Source organism: Bombus vosnesenskii, unplaced genomic scaffold (genome assembly GCF_011952255.1).
Source record: "Bombus vosnesenskii isolate JDL3184/JDL3185 unplaced genomic scaffold, Bvos_JDL3184-5_v1.1 scf7180000013265, whole genome shotgun sequence".
In the NCBI taxonomy this organism is placed as follows: Eukaryota; Metazoa; Arthropoda; class Insecta; order Hymenoptera; family Apidae; genus Bombus; species Bombus vosnesenskii.
Window position 1 is genome coordinate 418,880 of NW_022882925.1, and position 20,875 is coordinate 439,754.

A 20,875-nucleotide genomic window follows, 5' to 3' on the forward strand; every position below is an offset into this window, starting at 1 on the left:
TAACGAGCTGATCCATTTCTGCAGCATACGTGATTCATGTGGCCTACTTGAATAGGATTTAAGAAGACTAAAGATATCGTAGCGGTAGAATGGTAGAGCTACACTTTCTTTGTAAAATAAATTTGTTTATTTTATGAAGATATCTACTTACGTAGATTTTGTGCAATTGTTTCAGTTGTAATCACGGTTACGAATAAGAATGGAAACTTACCTTAATTTTAATCGTTAAGCAACTTTATATTTTGTTCTACAATTTAGGTTATCCGCCTCAAAAAAATTTGAATTTCATATGGGGGAAGAATGGCGTAAAATGTAAAGGATGTTTAGAGAAGAAAGGATTCGATAAGAATTATTTTCTTTGCACATCTAGAAAAAACATTCCGTGTGCATGTCTTATGTATAATAATAAAAATATAAAAATATATCGATTTATTTACAAAAATAGACACATCTCGAAATTTTTACGAAATTTTTCGATACAAACATTAATTTTTATTCTTCATCTAATTAATAAGCGATTGCATTCCTGTACTGAAAACGTTTCAATGTTTCCTATACCACACTTTTTCTCTAATTTAGGGACGATGTTAAATACAAAATATTAATTTTTTAAATAAAACAACTATTAATTTAATAAATAATTTCTTTCTATATTTTACAGATTATTCTTTGATGCTCATACGACTTATGCAGTTTGTATAGGATTTGCTAACTATATTACAATTAATGTTATATTAATACAGCACTAAAATGCGTATTGTGCCAACATATTGCCACGTCGCTTACTCTTCATTAAGAACTCTGTTGAAAGCTTTGTCATTCTTTGGAATGTACAGCGATTTAAAACTCTTGCTCAACAGTGTAAATGCCGCATTCTATCTTGCATTATTTACAAAATGTACAATATAACTCGAAGACCACAAGAGACAAGCAGAACATATCTAAATCCACCTTTATCCATTTTCCTTATTTATATTTCTCAGATATCTCGACTGTCTAAAGTAAAGACAAAGCAAACTTGCTAAACTCACAGGGATTATTGAAGAAGAAGATGGAGAACCGGAAAGTTCTCCAGAAGGCGAAACCCATAATGCGCAATAAAACGTCGATCGATACCTAACTGACTTTTACTAATGCCCATGCAATCATCGTCCGTTAAAATATGCCGCCCACGCTTCGATGATAGTTCAACTGAGCGTGTTGGGAATAATCGTAGCCCTGGTCGTACCACTCCGCTGCCGATGCAGAATTCCCGGTACCAGAAGACGGTGTACCAGCATGACTCGCGTGCGAGGAATGTTGATGACTCGAATGACTCGACGTATATTCACCTTGGAAGTGACTGAACTGTCCCCAGCCGAGTTGCGCCCTGGACCAATCGGTGCTTCCTGAAATTGGGTCATCGTCGTTGCTCATTATCGTGTCTCAAGTATTAAAATTGCACGGAATGCGAGCAGATTTAAGATTGTACACATTAATTTATAAATTATAATTTTTGTTAAACGTATTGCACTTTTTCCAAGAAGGTGGTTCAATTCAAGGTACATGTTATCGCTGTGAGAAAATTTCCAAAGATACTCTTCAACCAATCATAAAAAGTGCACAGAAAAAGATGATAATAAAAATTGGAAGTTTTCACAAAAAATTGTATCTAATTCGCTGTGATTTTAATTTTCGCACCACGTATTACTCACTATGTACTATCCGTAAACGATTTTTTCAATTCATTACAGCCTCAAGCCAACCAAACCAATTGCGATTCAAGTACCGGGCAGCTGAAATTGTCGAGTTCCTGCACGGGTTCTCGCACTCTACTAATCATGTACGTACCTGACTATTATGGATAATGTGAAATTGCGAACATTATAAAAAATAGAATTGATCAATTTGTCTTTGGAGTGGCTCGATAAATAAAAATAGTAAATAAAAATAATATTGCCAAAAGAAGAACGAAATTTCAATAATATAACACAACTCACCAGGGTTATGAGAGAGGGTCGTAGGTGCCCCGTGAGCCGCAGGAGGCTGAATCGTCGGTACTTGTCCAAGTTGCATTGCGTGTCCTTGTAAAGAACTCAAATGTCCCGAAATCGACACCGCGTGTCCTTGAAGGGCACTACCGATCGTGGAAGGCACTTGGGCCACGGAAGTGGTGGTTGACATCTGTGCATTGGTTCCTGGAACCTGATGAACAGCGGTGCTTGCTTGTTGCAACGTCGTTGGGCTATGGTGCAACGTGGTTGGAACTTGCGTTATTCCAGATGGTATTTGAGGGACCTGTGGTATTTGCGCAAGCTCGTGGCTCGCATATTGACAGGGAGTCAATGGCAAGTTTGCTACCGAGTGAACTATGCTTCCTGCATGCTTTCGTAGTCGCGCTCTGCGATTGCTGAACCACACCTAGAATTAGAAGTGTGTAAAGTTTGATTCAAATATCGAGTATAGAACTTCATAGTCAATTCATTTTCATAGTCAAATATTTGTAGTGATATGAAAGATTAAATTATGCGAAAAATACAATGGTGTGTCAATATATCTTGTAGCCATTGTATAAATGTCGACGTAGTGTTTAAAGTAGCAAGGTATTCTTTTTAATTAACGAATAAAAAATCTAATTAAGAGTCGTCCCAGGAAAATTTGATATTTGTAATACTTTCTAGTAAGTAAAAAAAAAAAAAGAAAAAAAATAGAAATTTTAAATTGTACGATGAATGTAATAACATCTTCATGTGCTTCTTTAAAAAATGCGAATAAACTCGTTGCTCGACCTAATATAATTGAACAAACATCCTTCTATTCATTCCTAAAATTGAAATATTTCCATTCAGTACATAATTTAAGATTTTCGTTCAGCTATTGTATAACTCACCCTGTAACAAGGAACTAGCTTTCCATTTGAATCTCTTTCAAAGTGTACTATTTATTTTAACCATACGAGGCATTCTGTGAATATACATGTATATCTTGAATACCTCAGTAATTTTCACGTTCCTCGCACGACTAAACGCAAAAAGGGTAAATTGTCAGGATACTCGACAAAAGGCATGAGACTCACTTGAATTCTTGCTTCCGTGAGACCAGTCCTCTGAGCCAATTCTTCCCTAGCATAAACGTCCGGATACTGAGCACGCTGGAACGCTGTCTCCAGTTGTTCTAGTTGTTCCCCAGTGAATGTCGTCCTGCTTCTCCGTTGCTTTCGCTTTAGAGGAATTCCAGGTTCGCTTTCCGTATCGGATTCATCACCACAACGACCTGTGGATCGTTGAATCATGCTATCATCTTATTTACTCTGCGTTATACGGATTAATTTCGAGCCACGATGCAGCTTTATGATTAGTGAATCATGTTCAACGATACGCAATTTACATGCTAAATGATATACCTACCTATTCTTAGTTTTTTAAATACAATATATATCAGAATATAATGCTTTTACGAACTTTGAAATTAATTAATTAACTAATTAATCGCGCGAGAATCGATTGATCGATTATCGATCGGATCATTAATACATAGTAAAAGTTACGTACACGTACAATTTTTGAAGCGCGAGATTCAAACACAAGATTTTCATATCGTGTTATCAAGGTAAGAAATACAATAGTTCCTACTATCTACAGTAGTACTTAGACCTGTAAATACTTAATTATTTAATACTTAAATAAATGTAATTATTTAAGAAGATAATTAAAGAAAATATATTTGGATATTAACTAGGAAAAAACATAACCTTCCAAGATCGAAAGAAGAAATTCTCATACTCATAGGTTTCTCGAAATCGAATCGAACGATTTCTCCGCGTTCCCTGAAACAGTCTGCAGCTTTCACGCCATTTAATTCCGCTTCACGAAACAAATCCGCAGGTAGGCAAACATCAGGAGAACTAATCCCCATCAAAGGTACGTAAATAGTGTCCTGTCATAACAGACTTCTCTCCTTATTTTTGCATTCATTCTACCAGTTAAAAGAGCACGCGAAACGCGTCAGCGATTGAAGATGAAATCGACCGTGCCAGAGCTCTGATTTCGTTTTACCCAAACGATTCGTTGGACACGTTCGATGGAAGCGAAGAACAGTATTTCAATAACCTCAACCACGAGGAATCGATCCTCGATCCAACAATGGGCCTCGTTTCTGGACGCTCGATTGAACGATAATAGCGGACAATCGATGATACAATAGAGAGTCGACTTAGGGGCAAACTGTGCTTCGATTGATCGCAATGGTCATCTTTATTGGCTTATTTCGTGATCCGTATATTGTTATATATCCTTGTGCTTTTTACTGCCATTGAGAGAAATGGATGCACGAGCTGTTTACGTTCTTATATTTGGCCGAATAAATACGAAGGAAGTGTTTAAAGAATACGAAGAGAATATTTAGTTTACAAATCATGAATACAATGAGTAAGAGGATATGAAAATTGGCATTACTGGTTCGAGTATTGAATTGAAAAAGAGAAGACATCTTGAATGTTCTCCCGAGTGTTGTTTGCGTCGATGAAAGAAGATTTCTGAAGGAAAGAATTTTTGCGTGACGCACTTTGATCTCCCAGTGTGATTCCTGGAAGGGATTTGGGTAAGGTGAGTTATGGAAATGCAGTTTGATTTATTTGTTTCTGACGTATTGGAATTACTAATTGTACGCATTGTTTTATTCTATTACTTATATTATTATATTTTCTATTATTACAACCACAGTTTAAAAATCACCGATACAACGAGCAAGAGGTATTTAACAATCGGCATATCAAGTGTGGAGAATCAAATCGAGGGAGGAAAGACAATTTGGATGTTTCTGGTTCTGGGTGAGTGCTGAATGCTGCGATCAAACGAGTGCTGCCACCTACTCTTACACCTGCCAAGTCCATGCTGCCTCTTCCTTCGATAGATGACAGTACCTGGTTAATCGCAGGTAAGAAACACAACAGCGTACGACAGGAACAAATATTATTAAACTTTGTATTGAGATGAATATTTTTTATCAAAACGGAAAGAATCAGGGAAGAGTCAGAATCAGGACAGAACGGACGGAAATTAGTTTCATTTTTTCACTGCCGTCTATCAGAACATACCTGTAGATAGTGTTTCTACATGCGCAAGTTGTAATAAAAGTAATCCAATTCGGCGGATTACTTTGTCAACTTTTGCTATTGCGTCTTCCTAGCTAGAATCATAATTTTCTTCCTTGTATCGTTCGAATTTCGATATACGTCTGTAGAGACGTACAAATTTTTACGCATATATAGGTGCTGACTATATCGGTTGAGTAATTTTTTTGGATAATATTCAATTACTTGAAAACTAGACTTTTTTCAAATGCAACGTAAAATTTCCAGTTTATAAAAATGTCTATAATCACGTGGAATTAATCTAATTCGGCAAAAGTCGAGTGTTAATAAAAAACCACACAAGTATTTCTTATTGTATGTATATGTGAAGTAAAAATATTCATTTCGATAATATTACGTAACGAATTAAGTACAAAGACAGCGTATTCAGGCTGTATTGAAATAATTAAATATGAAATAAATAAATATTCGCTGTATGATTTTCCTTATGGAAGTTTCAAGGCGAAGCAATTTTTAAAGAATACGATATGGAGGACAGTATCCTATAAATCTCCATTGTGAATTCTAAAAAATTCTATTAAAATTCCAAAGAAGAATGTTAGAAGCAGAGATTTTTTTCCTCGTGCAGAAAAAGATAGTAATATTTGGCAAAGAAGAGGGATCAAAATTTGACAAATGTGACGCGGCCTCCAGAAAGTGGAGCCACTTCAAAAGACCGCCGCTGGGAATTCGACAGGCAAATTGCACACTTCTGTCGCAGGCTTGGCCGCTCCCAGGCACAAAGTGAAAACCACAGGAAAAGAGGGTATTGTTCATAGCATGGCAAACGATTCGAGACAGGTTCTACTGTCCAAAAGGCAAAACATGACTCGTCGCCGTTTCTCAAGCAAAAGGATTCCCTTTTTCTCGATGACACAATGTCGGTACCTTTGTGGTTTTCTACGTTTTGTTACCATTTCTAAAGATTTATTGAAGTAAAATGAACGAATAGGATAATATATGTTTTGGAAAAGTATACGAGACGAGTTTCTAGATATTAGGAAAAACATCGTTTATTTATAGAAATGACCGTATTCAAGAAATAAATTTAGAATTAATTGTTCTTAATGAATTGTTGTTTCTATCAGGAATAGTAAAGAGTAAAAAATTAGGCAGGATATCTCAGTAACTATAATAGCGTATAATTGTGAGGTATAAAGAAAAATTTCAGAAACGCATCCAATAACATTGTAAACCAATAAGAAGCTAAAAAAGCAAGAAAAATCTAAACAATCTCCGATCCTCGAGTTTGACAATTTCGTTTCACCTCGGGTTATTAGAAAAATTTCAGGATCGTCCTTATAAGGCGATCCTAGTCGTTGTTAAATATCCAATGAGTGTATGAAACGTACGCGTCTCGATGATCGTGGTGGGTTTAATGTGCCGTCATGGTGAAATATCGAAGAACATTTTTTGGTCTGTCCGAGTTGGTCCGCGGTGTCCCACTACGAGGTGACAGGAATTTAAACCGGGTGTCCGTCGGCTTTATTGTAAATGCAACTTGTCTCCGAAGCATTCTTCCATTCTTCCGTTTGTCATAGAAGAAATGCGTACGGGCCGGCAAAGGTGCCGCCAAAGGGATCACCGAGTCTCCTCTGTCGTTCGTGTCCAACGCGGGAAATTTTACTCTTGCGACCGGTAGCCTTCGGATCGAATGGAGAAACGCAACTTTCCAAGCTTCTTCTTCTCGCGTTGTTAGTTAAAAGCGGACCTTGGAACTCGCTATGTTCTTTCATACTACGTGGCTGTGATTTCATTTAAATTAATTTCATTTCGAGCAACGCCACTTTCGCAGTTTCCTTCTTTTTGCTTCGTTAAACAAAAGCGGAGCTTTTTAAGAAGCTTTTTCGTACTTCGTTTATATAACTTAATTTAATTCAATTTACATCAATTTCGAGAATCATTATTTTCAAATATTCCCCTTGTTATACGCGTAGCTGGTTAAAAGCGGAGATTGGAACTTCGATAATAGTAAAAATTAATTTAACTTGGAGCAACGGTATTTTTCAAGCTTCCTCTTGCTTAGTTAATTGAAGGTACGTGGAAAGAGATCGTGGAATTTAAGAGAACCCCCTGTACCCTATTCATATAGTTTAATTTAATTCAGTTTCGTTTCGAATATTCATCATGTTATACGTATAGTTAATCGAACGAGGTGGAGATTGGGACGTGCTAAGCTCCCGCGCTATGTTCGTATAATTTAACGTGATTCAATTTCGTATAATTGAGTTTCGAGGAACACCACTTTCTGAGATTCTTTTTTATATTACGTATAATTAGTCGAAAGCAGAGATTGAAATTTATCGAGTTTCCTCCATGGAGGAACCGCACTTTTCCATTTGAATTCCATTTTCGTTTGTACTTTTCATGGCATTTAATTCGTTGCATGGCTGACGACGAGTCAGTTTCGAAGCTTGTTCAGCTGGATAATTGGCGAGAAGCGAGGATTGGAATTTATAAAGATAATTACAGCGAGTTTATTAACAACGTTCGCGTATGAGGGCGGCGTGCAGTCAAATTCTGTAGAAAGTATACGCGTGTCGCGTTACTTTCATTCTATTTAACACTTTGACTGCCACGCTGAAATCACGTGTTTCGCTGAGGACGCCACGGAAGTATTTTTCTTATTCAAAGCATATAATGGCAAAATAATAATAAATTGACGATGTAAGACGACATTCTTCCCCGATCGACCGTTTATCTTATTGGTGGTCACGGGTGACCACCGTGGCGCCTTGGTAACAGTCGATAGCGACGTATTATAACGAGGCTTCGTTCATTTCAACAAACCATTCGCATTGGTTATTTCGTCATAGGCAAAACGTGCAGAATATATCGTTGAAACGCGTAGAAGATACTGGTAAACGGTATTTGCTCGTTCTATATGTAATAGCAAGGTACGTGCACACTTCTAACTTCGATTATACGATTATAAAGCAGCATTTACGATTATTTTCTATGCTGTGTTTATAATAATATTCGTAGATTAGCCCTCAAAGATATGGATGCAGACACAGTGCACCGTTAGATGCAAGATTTGTTCTCATTTTTTTTATGTTCCAATAAAAACGTTTAATCGTTCAGTGGGGCATTTTTTACTTCAAAGTATCTTCTATTTATCGGTTATATTCAAAATGCCCTAACTGTCAATTTTCATTCGATTTTTACAATTGTAAGAAGTTGAAGCTCTTCGGTGACCAATGACCACCGTGGAGAAACCGTGGCGGGTCATATATGACCAACGTGGCAGTCAAAGTGTTTTGTGAAAAATCAATAGAGCTCATGCCGAAGATTGAACAGGAACGTCAAAGTGCGAACGATTTTACTTTACACCGAAGCCATAGAGAAGAAGCGTACGTAGGTGACGAGTTATCTAGCCATTTACAACTGTTGCAAGCGGTCGTGCACAGATATCGAGATTCGTTATACGGCGCAACAGTCTCTCGTTCATATGTAAACGTACAGGACTTTGCTCAGCAGGGATGCTGACCAGCACATTTCAGGATGACGTTGCTTCGAAAGAGATATTTGCTCTCGACTTCGCGGCCCTCTCTAATTGATTACACGCATCTTTTCACGCGTTCTATTCAGCCAATCGCCTCTCTTTTCATCTCGGTTGAGGGCCGATATTGATTGTGCCTATCAACGAGTAAACCCGACCGACAGCCGGAGATCGTCCCGTGTGAAGCGAGTAATTCACTGGTCAGGCATTTGTCGTGCGTCAACCAACGTCGTATATCAGCTTCTGATCATGTGCCGTGGATATCGATGAACGTCTTGTCCGTGTATTCTCGTCGCGAGAGCAAGCTCGAATAGAACGATCGAAGAATCGTCGATTTTGAGCGAAATTTCTCTTAGCAGCTTCGAAGGAAAAACAGTATCAACAATAAGAATCCCTAGCGGAAATTTTGCAAGCGGTAAATTTCATGGCAGTTCTTCGTCCGCTCAAAACCACATTCTTCTGCTACTCTCTTCGAATCCGCTTCGGATTTTTGTATTAATTCGTTAGAAGACTATTTTGTATTAATTCAATTTTTTTTTATTTATTTATTTAAATTTTACAATTTGTCCAGTAGGACGTTTGGTAAAATATTATAGCGGTATTAATTCGATGCGATTCGATAGCTGCTTGCAATTTTTCGAAACTTACGAGTGCTCGTTTAGAGCTTCGCAAGTAGCTCGTACAAGTTCGTACAACGAACGGATTGGTCGTTGAAAATCGTGGAAAATCACGGTGGAGGATAAAATTTTGCTGTTCGAAAGGACGACGGAGGCGTCGAATCTGCCCCCTCCCGCAGTAAAAACGAGGCAAACGTATCGCGCCGTAAGCAAACAACGTTGGTTCCTGTTCTGCATCCGTTGTGTCGTAGGGAGAATCGCCGCTTTCCTGCGCCTCCCTTTTGCTTTCCGCGTGTCGAATCGCGGCCTGAATGGTGGAAAAGGTGCCGCACCTTCGTAGGTTATAAATCTAGTCGGGCCCTCCCTGTCCCACCTTTCTCTCTCGCAGCGGTCCTAGGGGGTCTTAGAGCGTGTGTGAGGTCCCCTAAATGGTAACAAATGTCTACAAAATGCCAACAATGAGCCGCGAAGCGGTTGACATCCGAGAGCGCATTTTATTTTCCTGTCAACGCTCCCTCGTGGTGAGACGAGGAAGGAACCATGTGCTTGTCATGGCAAACTGGTATATGCGTCGTTGTTTAAAATTTCGCACGCGAACTCGCTGTCTGATTATTCGAAACAGTTAAATAAATTTCATCTACAGCTACGTTCCGTTAGAATTGATCGTATTCTACTAATTCCATTTTCCATTTCCCACATATATCTCGTTACTTTTCACGTAACGAAATTTCTTTTCCAGAGAACCTTTCGCGCCTATGAAAAATAAGGAAAATTCTTCGAGTTCGTTGATTCTTAATTTCGCTTTTCCTCGCATCGTAAAATATCTTTCCTCGAATATATAGCGACGATAAAGTAGCTCTTACGTAAAGGAAAATCAAATTTTGTGGATGTAAAGTGAACAAGATCGAGCCGAAACCATAAAATGGCGTAGAAAGAGCGAACCGCATAGATGACTATAATTTATCTTGTTGTCAGCGTTGGCCGCAAGGGAAGAAAGAGGAGGTCGATGGGACAAGACTGTCAACACGAACGACTATTCTTTCCCCGTGTATCGACCTGACCGAACCACTATAGCGCAGTTCTTCAAGTACGAATCAGGGCACGTAGGTACTCTTGGGAATTGTAAAGAAGTCACCGCCCAAGGATCATTAACCGCGAGCATGGTGGTCTCTGTTCATGGTGGAAATCGCACGGCAGAATTTTAAGCTCGGATCTAAGGCCCGTTTCCGTCTTTTGCCTGGCAAAAAGGAAATCACAGCGAACGTTGACTCGAAACGGTTCCATCTTCCAACGTTTCCCAAGCAGATAGAATTATAAGATCGATCATCGTTCTGGATAGCAGATTGATCTTTCCGAAGAATTTGGAGGCGACGAAATGCGCATTTAAAATTTCTATTTTAATTTTGAACCCGTGCTTCGAGCTTATACTTTGCTTTTACAGGGTCGACCATGCGAGTTTCTGCATTTTATTTCAAGTAACTTTAAGCGATTGTAATTTTAATTCCTAACGTATTCGCTGGCAAAATTCCGAAAATATTCGTCGTGGGTGAAAATTCTTTCGTACTAACTTTACGTTTAATTATCTTACATTTGCTTTTATTCGTGGAACGATACGTTTGTTCTCTGAGAAGATCGGTTAATTATTCCTCGATTCGATCGAGCATTCCGCGCTTGGTAAACGTTATTCTGCAGCTGCATTTATAAATCTTGCAAATTGCCGATTCCTAGAAAGCACCTATGTCTCCTAATCGAAGGCAGCGACTCGCATGGTTCATGTACCGCAATGATTTATCGCTATCATTTTGCCTGGTGGTGGCGCAATGCTCGAGCAACGTATATTGTGAAATTTTTAAGATTTCATCGAATCTACGATTCTTCGAGTGTCACACTTCCCAATTCGACGTAATCTCAAACTACTTTTCATCCGACCGCCTCGATCTCGCCCGGTTGCATTAATGTTTTTACCAGGTACCGTTTCACAGATTACAATCAAATGTGAACCATTACATGGATCGGTCGGTGTATTCTCGATCTGAAAAGGATTATATGCTCGCGTGACAAGGACCGCAACAGCTTGCAGCGTAACATATTAGATACACGGCTTGATATCACGCCGGACAGGCTGCTCCTTTTCTTTGACATTGCTCCTTTTTCCATTCTGACACACTCGCCCCTCACCTCTTTTTCATTTGCTCCCATTCTTTTTTAACGTTGATGCTTCATTGCATCGAAACCTCAACCGTCTCTCGCCTGTCTTTTTTTCCCCCGATCGTTTTGATAAGGTTCGCTGGGATCAACGTGGAGCGGAACATTGACGTTTATTTCATACTTTTAGCGATAATATCGTGTCTCTTATAGGTTTATCGAGCGTTGTTTCCGGACAACACCGTAGCCCGTGTTAAGGCAGCGGTTCGACTCGTTCTTTTATATTATTTCTACCAAATTATGTATTCAGATGTGATTAAAATATGAACCGAAGGTTTACGAGCGGTTTGACGCGATGTCAAACACCAGTGCCAACACACGCGGATATTCTGTAAGAAGTGGTAAACAGACGAGCAACAAAATACCTTCCGCTAGTAAGATAATACGCTATGAAATTATGGTAATTACAGCCGGGAATATTAATATTTATCGAACAGATTTACTTCTAACAAGTAGAGATTCTACCCTCGTAAAGTCCTTCTATCCTTCTAGAAAACTATGGTCGTCGATGTACTCGTAAAAAAATAAATTTACACAGCGCTAATAACGAGTTAAATAGTCTTAACGAGTGTTCGAACGTGGCATTCGACGAATTACAAAGCCAACTCGTTCGTTGCTAGCTCGATCTCAAGCGTCTTTGCAACCCAAATAATCCTCTATCGCCTCGTAACTCGTCACGTTCCTTGGATCCTCAGCCTTGCGTCTTTTTTACGATGACTAAATACGTAAATAGATCGATTAAAATAACCCTATGCTACCTCGCAATCCGTTAAATTTGCTCGATTTTCAACACCTGTACCAGACCCTAATGACACGTTCTATCTCTTTTCGCGTGTCAGTGTACTTAGTTGGATCGGTTAAATCAATGTCTCGAATTCTCAGCGGCGCGTCGATCGTCGATACAATCAATAAACCTGATTGTGAATCACTTAGCGGCGTTGCTCATCGGGTCGGTTGGTTCTGATTACGTAGGAGGTCGGAGGTGGTGTAAAGTGTAAAGCATCGGAATGGATATACATATAACACACGTGGAAAGGAATAAGAGAGAGAGAGAGAGAAAGAGAGAAGAGCGAGAGAAGGAGAGGGTGGGCAGGACCCATTAGGCTAATCCCTCGTCGGCGGCCTCGGCCAAAGGAACGGAATAAGAAGGAATGAGAAAGCCACAGGCTACGTGTCATTCCTGCTCGCCTGCCGACACCTATACTCGGCCGACACCTTCGTGGCCGAGCTGTACGAGTATATCCGTTCAGAGGTGCTCCCTATCACGACCGCTCTCTCGTATTCCTTCGCCATCCGCGCTGGAATTCGTCCATTGTCCTTTCTCTGCGTAGCGCGAATCCGCGTACACCCCTGTTCTCCAGCGTTGAAACGCTTACTATGCATAAAAATCGGACGATTCGGATCATCAGTGAAACAACGTATAAAAATTGATCGCGGTTGTACTACCAGTTAGACATTTGAAATCGTCTTTTTTACTTTTTCCATTTTATCTACCTTTGCTATTCGCATTTCTTGGAAATTCTATCAAACATTCGTAATTGATATTGCAAATATTACGTAACGGTGATTTTCTTCGCGTGGATATTTAGGATTTGAGTGAAAGCGTTTTCGAAGGTAGCAGAGACGCGGACTATTTGTATTATATTTTTCTAGATTCGAGGGATCTGTGCGCGTGGTGAGTTTGAACTTACAGTGCAACGAGTAGGATGCTACATGGGATAGTGATTCTTGGATCGTAATGGTTATGCAATGGGCTGCACATATTTGCACTGTGTGAAGGTATTGGAAGCTAGCAAGCGATCTATACAATTCGCCGCATCCAGGAAGGAAAATGGTACCGTTGACAGAATCTTTAGTCCTATCTATCTGTGATCTTCAAATTTGTACGTTGCGATTCCAGTCTTATTTCAACACTTTTAATGTTTTAGTCGTTGAATTTCCATAGGCACCACCCACGGGTGTGGCAGTTATAATACAAGCAAATTGATAGTTTATGGGTTCTAGTGCCTTCCACTGGCTAGTTTAGTATCTATTTCGATATGCTAATTCAAAACACCGCACGATCATTGGTTTCGTTCAAGAAACGTTAAAAGTTGCGAATGTACTATCTCTCGATAGTAAACTATAGCAGTTGTACCACTATATCAGAGAATAATTTATTCCTTTCCTAAACAAATTACTCCTTTCCATATATTTCTCCTAATTCACCCACATTACTGTTTCGAATTAAATCAGAAAACGACGCGAGCGGAATCGAAGAATTCCTACGCAACGTTCGATTGACGAAAGAAGATTGAGCTACCGAAACGAAAGTTTGTCACACCTTGCGTTAAAAATTTTGCAAATTGATGGACGCTAATTTCTGAGTTCTAAAATGTCCGTTTAGGCGATTTAATTTGGGTTTAGCGATCGCTCAACCCCAGCGACGATTAAACGTGATAATTACAAGCGTTCTCGCGAGATCGCCGTGCACGAGAAAGAAGTTTGATGGATTAACTTTTAATTAAAAGGTATTAAACATCAACGACGGTCATTTGCAGGGACGATGAATGCTCGAGCACGGTCTATGCCGATGGATATCTGTAATTGAGGGGTTCAGTTTTAAAGCGGTCCGTAACACTTCGTTCACGAAACGCTTCAACAACAGCCCTCGATGGCTTTACACCTGTTCCGCTTCGCATTTTATTAATATTCATTTACCCCTATCTCCAACGTTGCATCTGATTAACATACTTTAACGTTAATCGTAACAGCTTTATTAATATTCGTGTCGTTTAGGTACTTGCGGATCAGTTAGCAGTTAAACGTCGGATTATATTTAAATATTTCTTTACGTCGAGGTGTAGCTTTTATTCGAGTAATTATTCTTTCAGGGCTACGTCGAACACCATATCCAATCTGAAATTCGTAAGTAGCTTATTCGTTCTTGGATTATTTAGATTTTTCATTATCTATTAGATGACTGTTTCTAATTATGTAAATTATACTCGATGTATTTCCATTGAATATCCATTATTATATTTACAATTACGCCGTTATTAATCATTTCACGTCTAACTGGTCGTTACATCGGCTAGATCAGATCTATTTTCAATGGAGTAGGCAATTAATGCTCTAATCGATCTTCGTCCACGCAGTTTCTTCGACGCTCAATATATTAACGGTACTGCGTCTACAACATTAGCAGCGATTCACGTAATTTCATTAGATTCTTTCCATTTACTGCTACGGGCAAGCGTTGAATCGCGAACAAGACGTAGCAACCTTTGTTCCCTCTTTCCAAATAAATTATTATCTGACGCTTGGTTCAAAGAAGGTTCTAACGTGTCGTGTATCTTGAAAATTATGCAGATCCATTTACGTTCATATTCCATATAGTCCTCGCAACGAATATTCTAGTTAACGTTATTATCAGAAAGAAGACGTTACCCGATACAATTCTCATCTGATATTTTGCAATCGCTGGAGAAGAATAATACGGCGTGGCATTTCCAACTGATTAAAGATAATCATCGTTTTCGTCATTTTTAAAAGACCTTGTTCACAGCTACACTGCATCGACAACGAAAAAATTCCATTGTCTTTTCATTTCCAGCCCCTTTTCTTCGTAGCCGTCGAAAGCCAACACGTCGAGAGACTCGCATGAAACTTATTCATCAATAGGCTGCATTGCAAGGTGTCACGGTGCTTACGGGGGTCCGTAAATGAGCACCACTGCCGACGTGTGGCAGGCGGCCCGTTTGATCTCCGCGGGACCCTCGCAGGGCCCTACAGTCCCTTTGCCTCTCGCCTCTTTCCTCGCATTCTCCAAGATCCACGATCGAAGGATCTAGCCGTTCTTCTCCCACCTTCTTCTCCTGGGCCCGTTTCCCTCTCGTTTTCTCTCTAAAAATAAACGCACGTATACGCGCGTCTCTTCCTCCACCATGTCTTCCCTCTTCGTCTCTTTCCTTGTCCGTTGCTTCTTCTTCGTCTCTCGTCCTCTTTCCGTTTCCTCCCTCGCTCGCGCAGACTATTTTTATTTATGAGAAGCCGTCTCTCTCCACGTTCAATCGTCTCTCTTTCTGCCTCCCTTCTTGACCGCGGCAACGCGCCTGACGGTCCCGACTTTTAAGACTTCGGAACACCTGTACCGCTAATTCCTCCTTGTCTACCTGTATCACTCACGAAAACAAATTCCCGCCTCGTGTCAACGGGCAGTGACTCGATGTCGCCTGAAATCGTGTTTGAGTGCTTGATACTCGTGGAGGAATTTTGTTGCAGCAGATTGGTGGGGAACATTGGCTTTGTAGTATTTTTCACGCTGGATGTTAATCGACGAGGATATACCTTGTTTCTATGCTACATACGAACGGAACGTTCTCGTCCTTGAGTTTCTTTTTCCTGGCTATTTGATCGATCAGATGGGCAGGACGAAATTGACTTGTAAGTAGGATCTGTTTCTTACATCGATCACGTACAATTTCTGATTTCTTCGTTTGGAGATCTTTCATCTTTTCACGCGCCGTTTCACTTATCTTGAGAATAAGTTACTTTCTAGCTATTTTTTCATTATACTCGATTAAATAATTTCTTCGATCTTGCATATTTTTGCGACTTTAAACAGATTTCGTTTATAAAATATTTTATTGGGGTAACTTATCGAATATTCTCTACGTTTCCGCACTTAAGAATTTTCTATGAAATACATATACGTCTTTAACTCGCACGTTATACGTATTTACAATAATTTGCTCCATTTTATATGGTATATGCCTAAGAGAAAGAAGATCTGTCGCGTGATCTGTATATTTTTAAATACGTAAACATCCGCGATGGACCATCGACTCGATCACCGCGTGTCTCTGTAATTTGCTCCATTTTCTGATACATATCCGCGAAGAAGAATAAGAGGGAAGACGGGCAAAAATAATCCTTCAGAACTTGAAGAAGGAAGTCTCGAAAAGGGGAGTGCACGGATCGCGAATGAAATGAGAAAAACGACGAGAAAGACTAAGAAAGGAGAAGAACAAGACGAAGACGAAGAAGACGAAGAAGAAGAGGGATAATGCGTGCCCCGTAAGATATTGACACTCCTGTAATCCGTTTGTCGGACGTGTGGGCAACCTGGCTAATCCTGCTCACGCCCACCGAAGATTAAATCCTGAAGGCTTCCCGGCTCATTCGGACTAACTTGGCCTAACCGACGACGTAGGACCGGACTTAAAGTCCTGTACACACGCTCGCGTACGTCAAACTTCGTTCGTAGATACAGCAGAGGTTAAAAGCTCTTGATGCCCTCCGACGATGGATCGGCGGCCGTGTTTTTCTTCTTTCTTTTCGTCTTTCGCCTCGCGATATCGTCCCGCATCGCTACCACGTCCTCTCTTTTTTACGTTTTATCACTCGTCGTCATTCTCTGTCTCTAAGTTTCTATCCACGCGTTTTTCCTTCCTCCGGCCAGATGAATAATTAACACGTCGATGACGCGCGCCACGTCCTACGACGCTGTATCTTTCTGTATCTTATGGAATCGCGATGTTCGCGTTTCAGTTATGCGATCGAATCTTGAGACGATTGTTCTGTAGCGAGGTTCGAGTTTGGGGCTAAGATTGTCGTAGAGATTATCTTCGATAGCTTGATTGCTTTGGCGAAGTAGATAGAGGAAAATTGCACGGATGATGTGGCGAGGATTTTTGTTGTCAAGGGAATCTTTACACTCATAGAAAGAAGAGTAAAAAGAAAACATCCTACTGACCTCACTGAAGAAATAAAGTAAACAAACCCGAAGATGGTATCCCACATGTTGTTCAGCAATTAAGTTAGACAAATTTACCAAATGTCTAGCTGGACAAATTGTAAAGTACAAATTAAATAATAAAAAAAAGAGAATCTTTAGTTGTCTCAGTGAAATGAATATGCAAGGGAAAATATAGTAAACGTCGTAGTTAGCTCTAGTGACAGTTATTGGAAATTTTTGGTAGTTCGATATTCCCAGTTGTCGTTTGTGGTACTCGCAAACTGTGTGACGAAGAAAATGAGTTTAAAGCAATCGTTCGAATGTCTCTGTTTAATGCAAAGAGTTACACTAAGCTTGAAATCAATTTTATATACTAAATTCTAATCGTGTACTCACCGCCGCCTAGTATACCATCGATGGTGTAGTCCTTTTTCCCATCATCACCAGGTCGTCCACCGCGAAGTAACCTGCTGATGGAGCTGACACTTGGAGGGTCTGAGAAACCTTCCTGCTTGAACGAAATTTCGTCGACGATTAGCAACAGAATAAATATCTTAACGATAAAATACAAAATAAATCTTCCATTCTTAATCGATGTGCCGATAATCGAGATTCTACTGCTGGTAATATTATTTCAAACGAGATCCATCGATATCTTGTGGAAAATCTGCTTTGTCATTACTTAACCCGATCACAGCTATATATCCTAAATTTAATGTCTCCTTTTCGTTTTATTTTCATTACTAATTCGCGAGAACAATGCAAGCTCGCTGCCGGCGCGCCGTGGGTTGCACTTTGCCTGGCATTTGCGATTTGCAAATGCAGCCTACTGCACTACAATTTCGCGCGATCATTTTCAAAGCAAAATATACATTTTGCGCCGCTGAGATTCAGCGTTATTACACATCGCGTTGTGCACCGTTATGCGCAAGTATTTACTACGCTTGAATTCTTCGATGGTACGGTTGGATAGATCGTGAAATCTTTTTTTTACCTACGAGACACAGAAAATTTGCTCGAAAAAGCTGTCAGAACGAACGTTGTAGAAATTGTACGCACCTTCCGTGTTACGAAATTCGCTAGCTTTTACGAATTTTGCTAGCCTTCTCCGCTTATTCTTAGATACGATTATTTTGGTCGAAAGACTTAAGAAACTCGGAGACTTAAGGAATTGTTAATGCTGCGTTTTTAAACGCAGGCAAAGAGCGTAGCTTTGTTTGTTATATTTTATTCCATAAAAATTCTAAATTGTAAATTATCAAACGTTTGTCAACAATCTTCGTGGGATTAGACGATATAGTAGAAGGCATTTGGAAATTATTTCCAGCAAGCTATTCAAATATCTGTACTTGGTGGAAATTTAATATTCTCTTTTCTGGAAGCAATGCCATAATTACGTTGTTCTAAGAATTAGTAATTATCGCATAAATCATTCTGCTAAAGAGCAAGCTTCGACAAATTGAAAATTCGATATATATATTTTAATATTTTAAACAAGTAGATATAATTACTTGAACGTCTCATTATATATGATAAATACGTCTCATTATCGTATTTAACAAATTTCCTATACGTTTTATTTTACACCACAACTATTTGAAACGCATAAAGTTATCGATCGTCTTACGACTAATCCATCAATTACGTATTTCAACTGTATATTTTGCAACGGTGACATGTAACTAATTATCCGATATAAACCTATGATATCGCAATCGAATATTTACCAGAAGTTAATCATACCCAAACGGCCTTTTTACGAGCCTCATGAATATAGTCACAAAATCTGTATTTAATTTTGAGACAGATCAATATACCAATAGCGTCTACAGGCTGCGGACATATTTTATAGACTATAAACGTCGATAAACGTTTTCCTGGAGTAGAGGCGTGAATCGAGCGAGGCGCAAATTACAGAGCCTTCGATTATAATAGCAACAGTAGTTGGGTATGGCCATAAAAGTGTTCGAGTTTTTAATTCGCAGAACACATTTTTCATTTGCAAAACAAATTGAGTTATTAAAATTCTATCAAATACCTTCATCGTCGATATAAAGCAAGAAATGCCTAATTGACACTCCATTTGTTCAAACACTTCGATACGTATTATAAAAAATGACGATGATTTCGCGTAGGAACGAGAAGGAAGATCTTTGATATTCATAGTGAAACGACAGGATACCATAGGGTATACCATACACTATAGGTATATATTCTAAATATTTGATTACAAAATGTCATAGTTCTCGATATTATACAAAATCATCCTTCTTCGATCGACGCGTTCTACGAATGCTAAGCCGAAACAGCGTCTGATCTTTAATCTCTCGATGCCTCTATCGCTTCACGAAGCGTAGATCCCGACCTACTACCACGCACAACCTCCGCAACGAAACGCCGATACTCATATACATATTACCTCGCATACCCGGCGGCATCTTGAAAATCTGTGAAAATCTGCAAGCCATATCGCCGCTTATCGATCTTCCTTATCTCATCGACGAAGCCCGAGAGATAATCCGAAATCTTACACGGTTAAAGGGGAGCGCGAGGAAAACCGAGAAATCGATGGTGGCAGAACAAAATAAAGGAAGGAGGAGGGAAGAATGAAGATTCCTGAGGAATATATCGAAATAAAAAAGAGATCAAATAAAATAGAAGAGGCTAGAGCGTCCTAGGTCTGAGGTGAAGGAACCGCATCCCTATACATACAGTCGGAGCAAAGATAAGTGGAAGAAGGGTAGTGGAACAAGGTATCGATGAATTTTAAACGAACAACTACTTAGTGTTATGTATTCGAGTTTCGTTTGCTATGTATCTTACTAGTGCATAGATTATTTCGTAAACGATTGAAAACTTGTTAATACCTATTCCCGCTACCTGTCCGCTTATTTTTGCCCTCGACTGTATATTCGACGAAGATGAAGAGAAAGGTGGAGGCCTGACGAGAAGAGTAAAAGAGCCGGGTCGGTGTAAAAAGGGATGGAAGGTGAAAAAAGCGAAAAAGAGGGTCGCCGGTGTCGATGGCTATCTTTCGGATCGGCGATCTCAGAAACAATAACGATCCTTGTGCCCGTTGGTGGCGGTCGAGGCTTTAGGTCCGGGGCGATGACAGCGCGAGAGAGACGAACCTCTCTGTCGAAGAACGAGCAGAGAAACGTTGTAAGAAGGTGGATGAAGAAGGATGAATGCCGCCCCAGGTCTTCGGCACCAGGAACGCCTCCTTCCAACATTAAATGCCGTATTAATGCCGGCCACGACCGCCCGCTTCCACGACTCTGCAACGGCGTACGCGTTCACGAAACCGTTTTTCCTCTTTCGGCCTCGTCCTCCGCCTCTCAGCTTTGCCTCCACGCGTAGCCCGTCTCTCCTGCCCTTCTCTGCCTCTCTTTGTCTCGGTCGATCCTATGCAGGATGCGTATACCGAGCTGCAACCTTCTCCTCTTCCAACATCCAAGGATTTATCTCTCTATCGACGATCGCCCTGGGTTGTACCACGTGGTTCCGCGATGGATCGGTTCTATTGGTTTCGTTGGTTTTGACGAAACGGAATGGAGGGATGGAATTTTTTCCTGGGCATCTCGTAGATTGAGAACCGTATAGCGATCCTTATCTTCGTCGCGGCAGAGATATGCGGGGTTGGTTCTGCCTTTTTTTTTTCATGTTACCAGGCGAGTGCTACCGCTACCCGAATATCTCGATCAGTGGTTTCAGCGGTCGGG

The 20,875-nt window shown here is 40.0% G+C and overlaps 1 protein-coding gene across 1 annotated transcript in view; it reads right to left on the reverse strand.

The window, feature by feature from the left end:
- Positions 1-973: 973 nt before the first annotated feature.
- LOC117243287 (protein gooseberry-neuro-like) overlaps positions 974-20,875 on the reverse strand; it is a 28,153-nt gene continuing 8,251 nt past the window's right edge. The window contains exons 3-6 of the mRNA XM_033510647.1: positions 17,550-17,661; positions 3,056-3,252; positions 1,976-2,400; positions 974-1,384 (exon numbers count right to left, since the gene is read on the reverse strand). Of these exons, the coding sequence (XP_033366538.1) occupies positions 1,156-1,384; positions 1,976-2,400; positions 3,056-3,252; positions 17,550-17,661 (963 nt within the window). The 3' untranslated portion in view covers positions 974-1,155. The remainder of the gene's footprint in view (positions 1,385-1,975; positions 2,401-3,055; positions 3,253-17,549; positions 17,662-20,875) is intronic.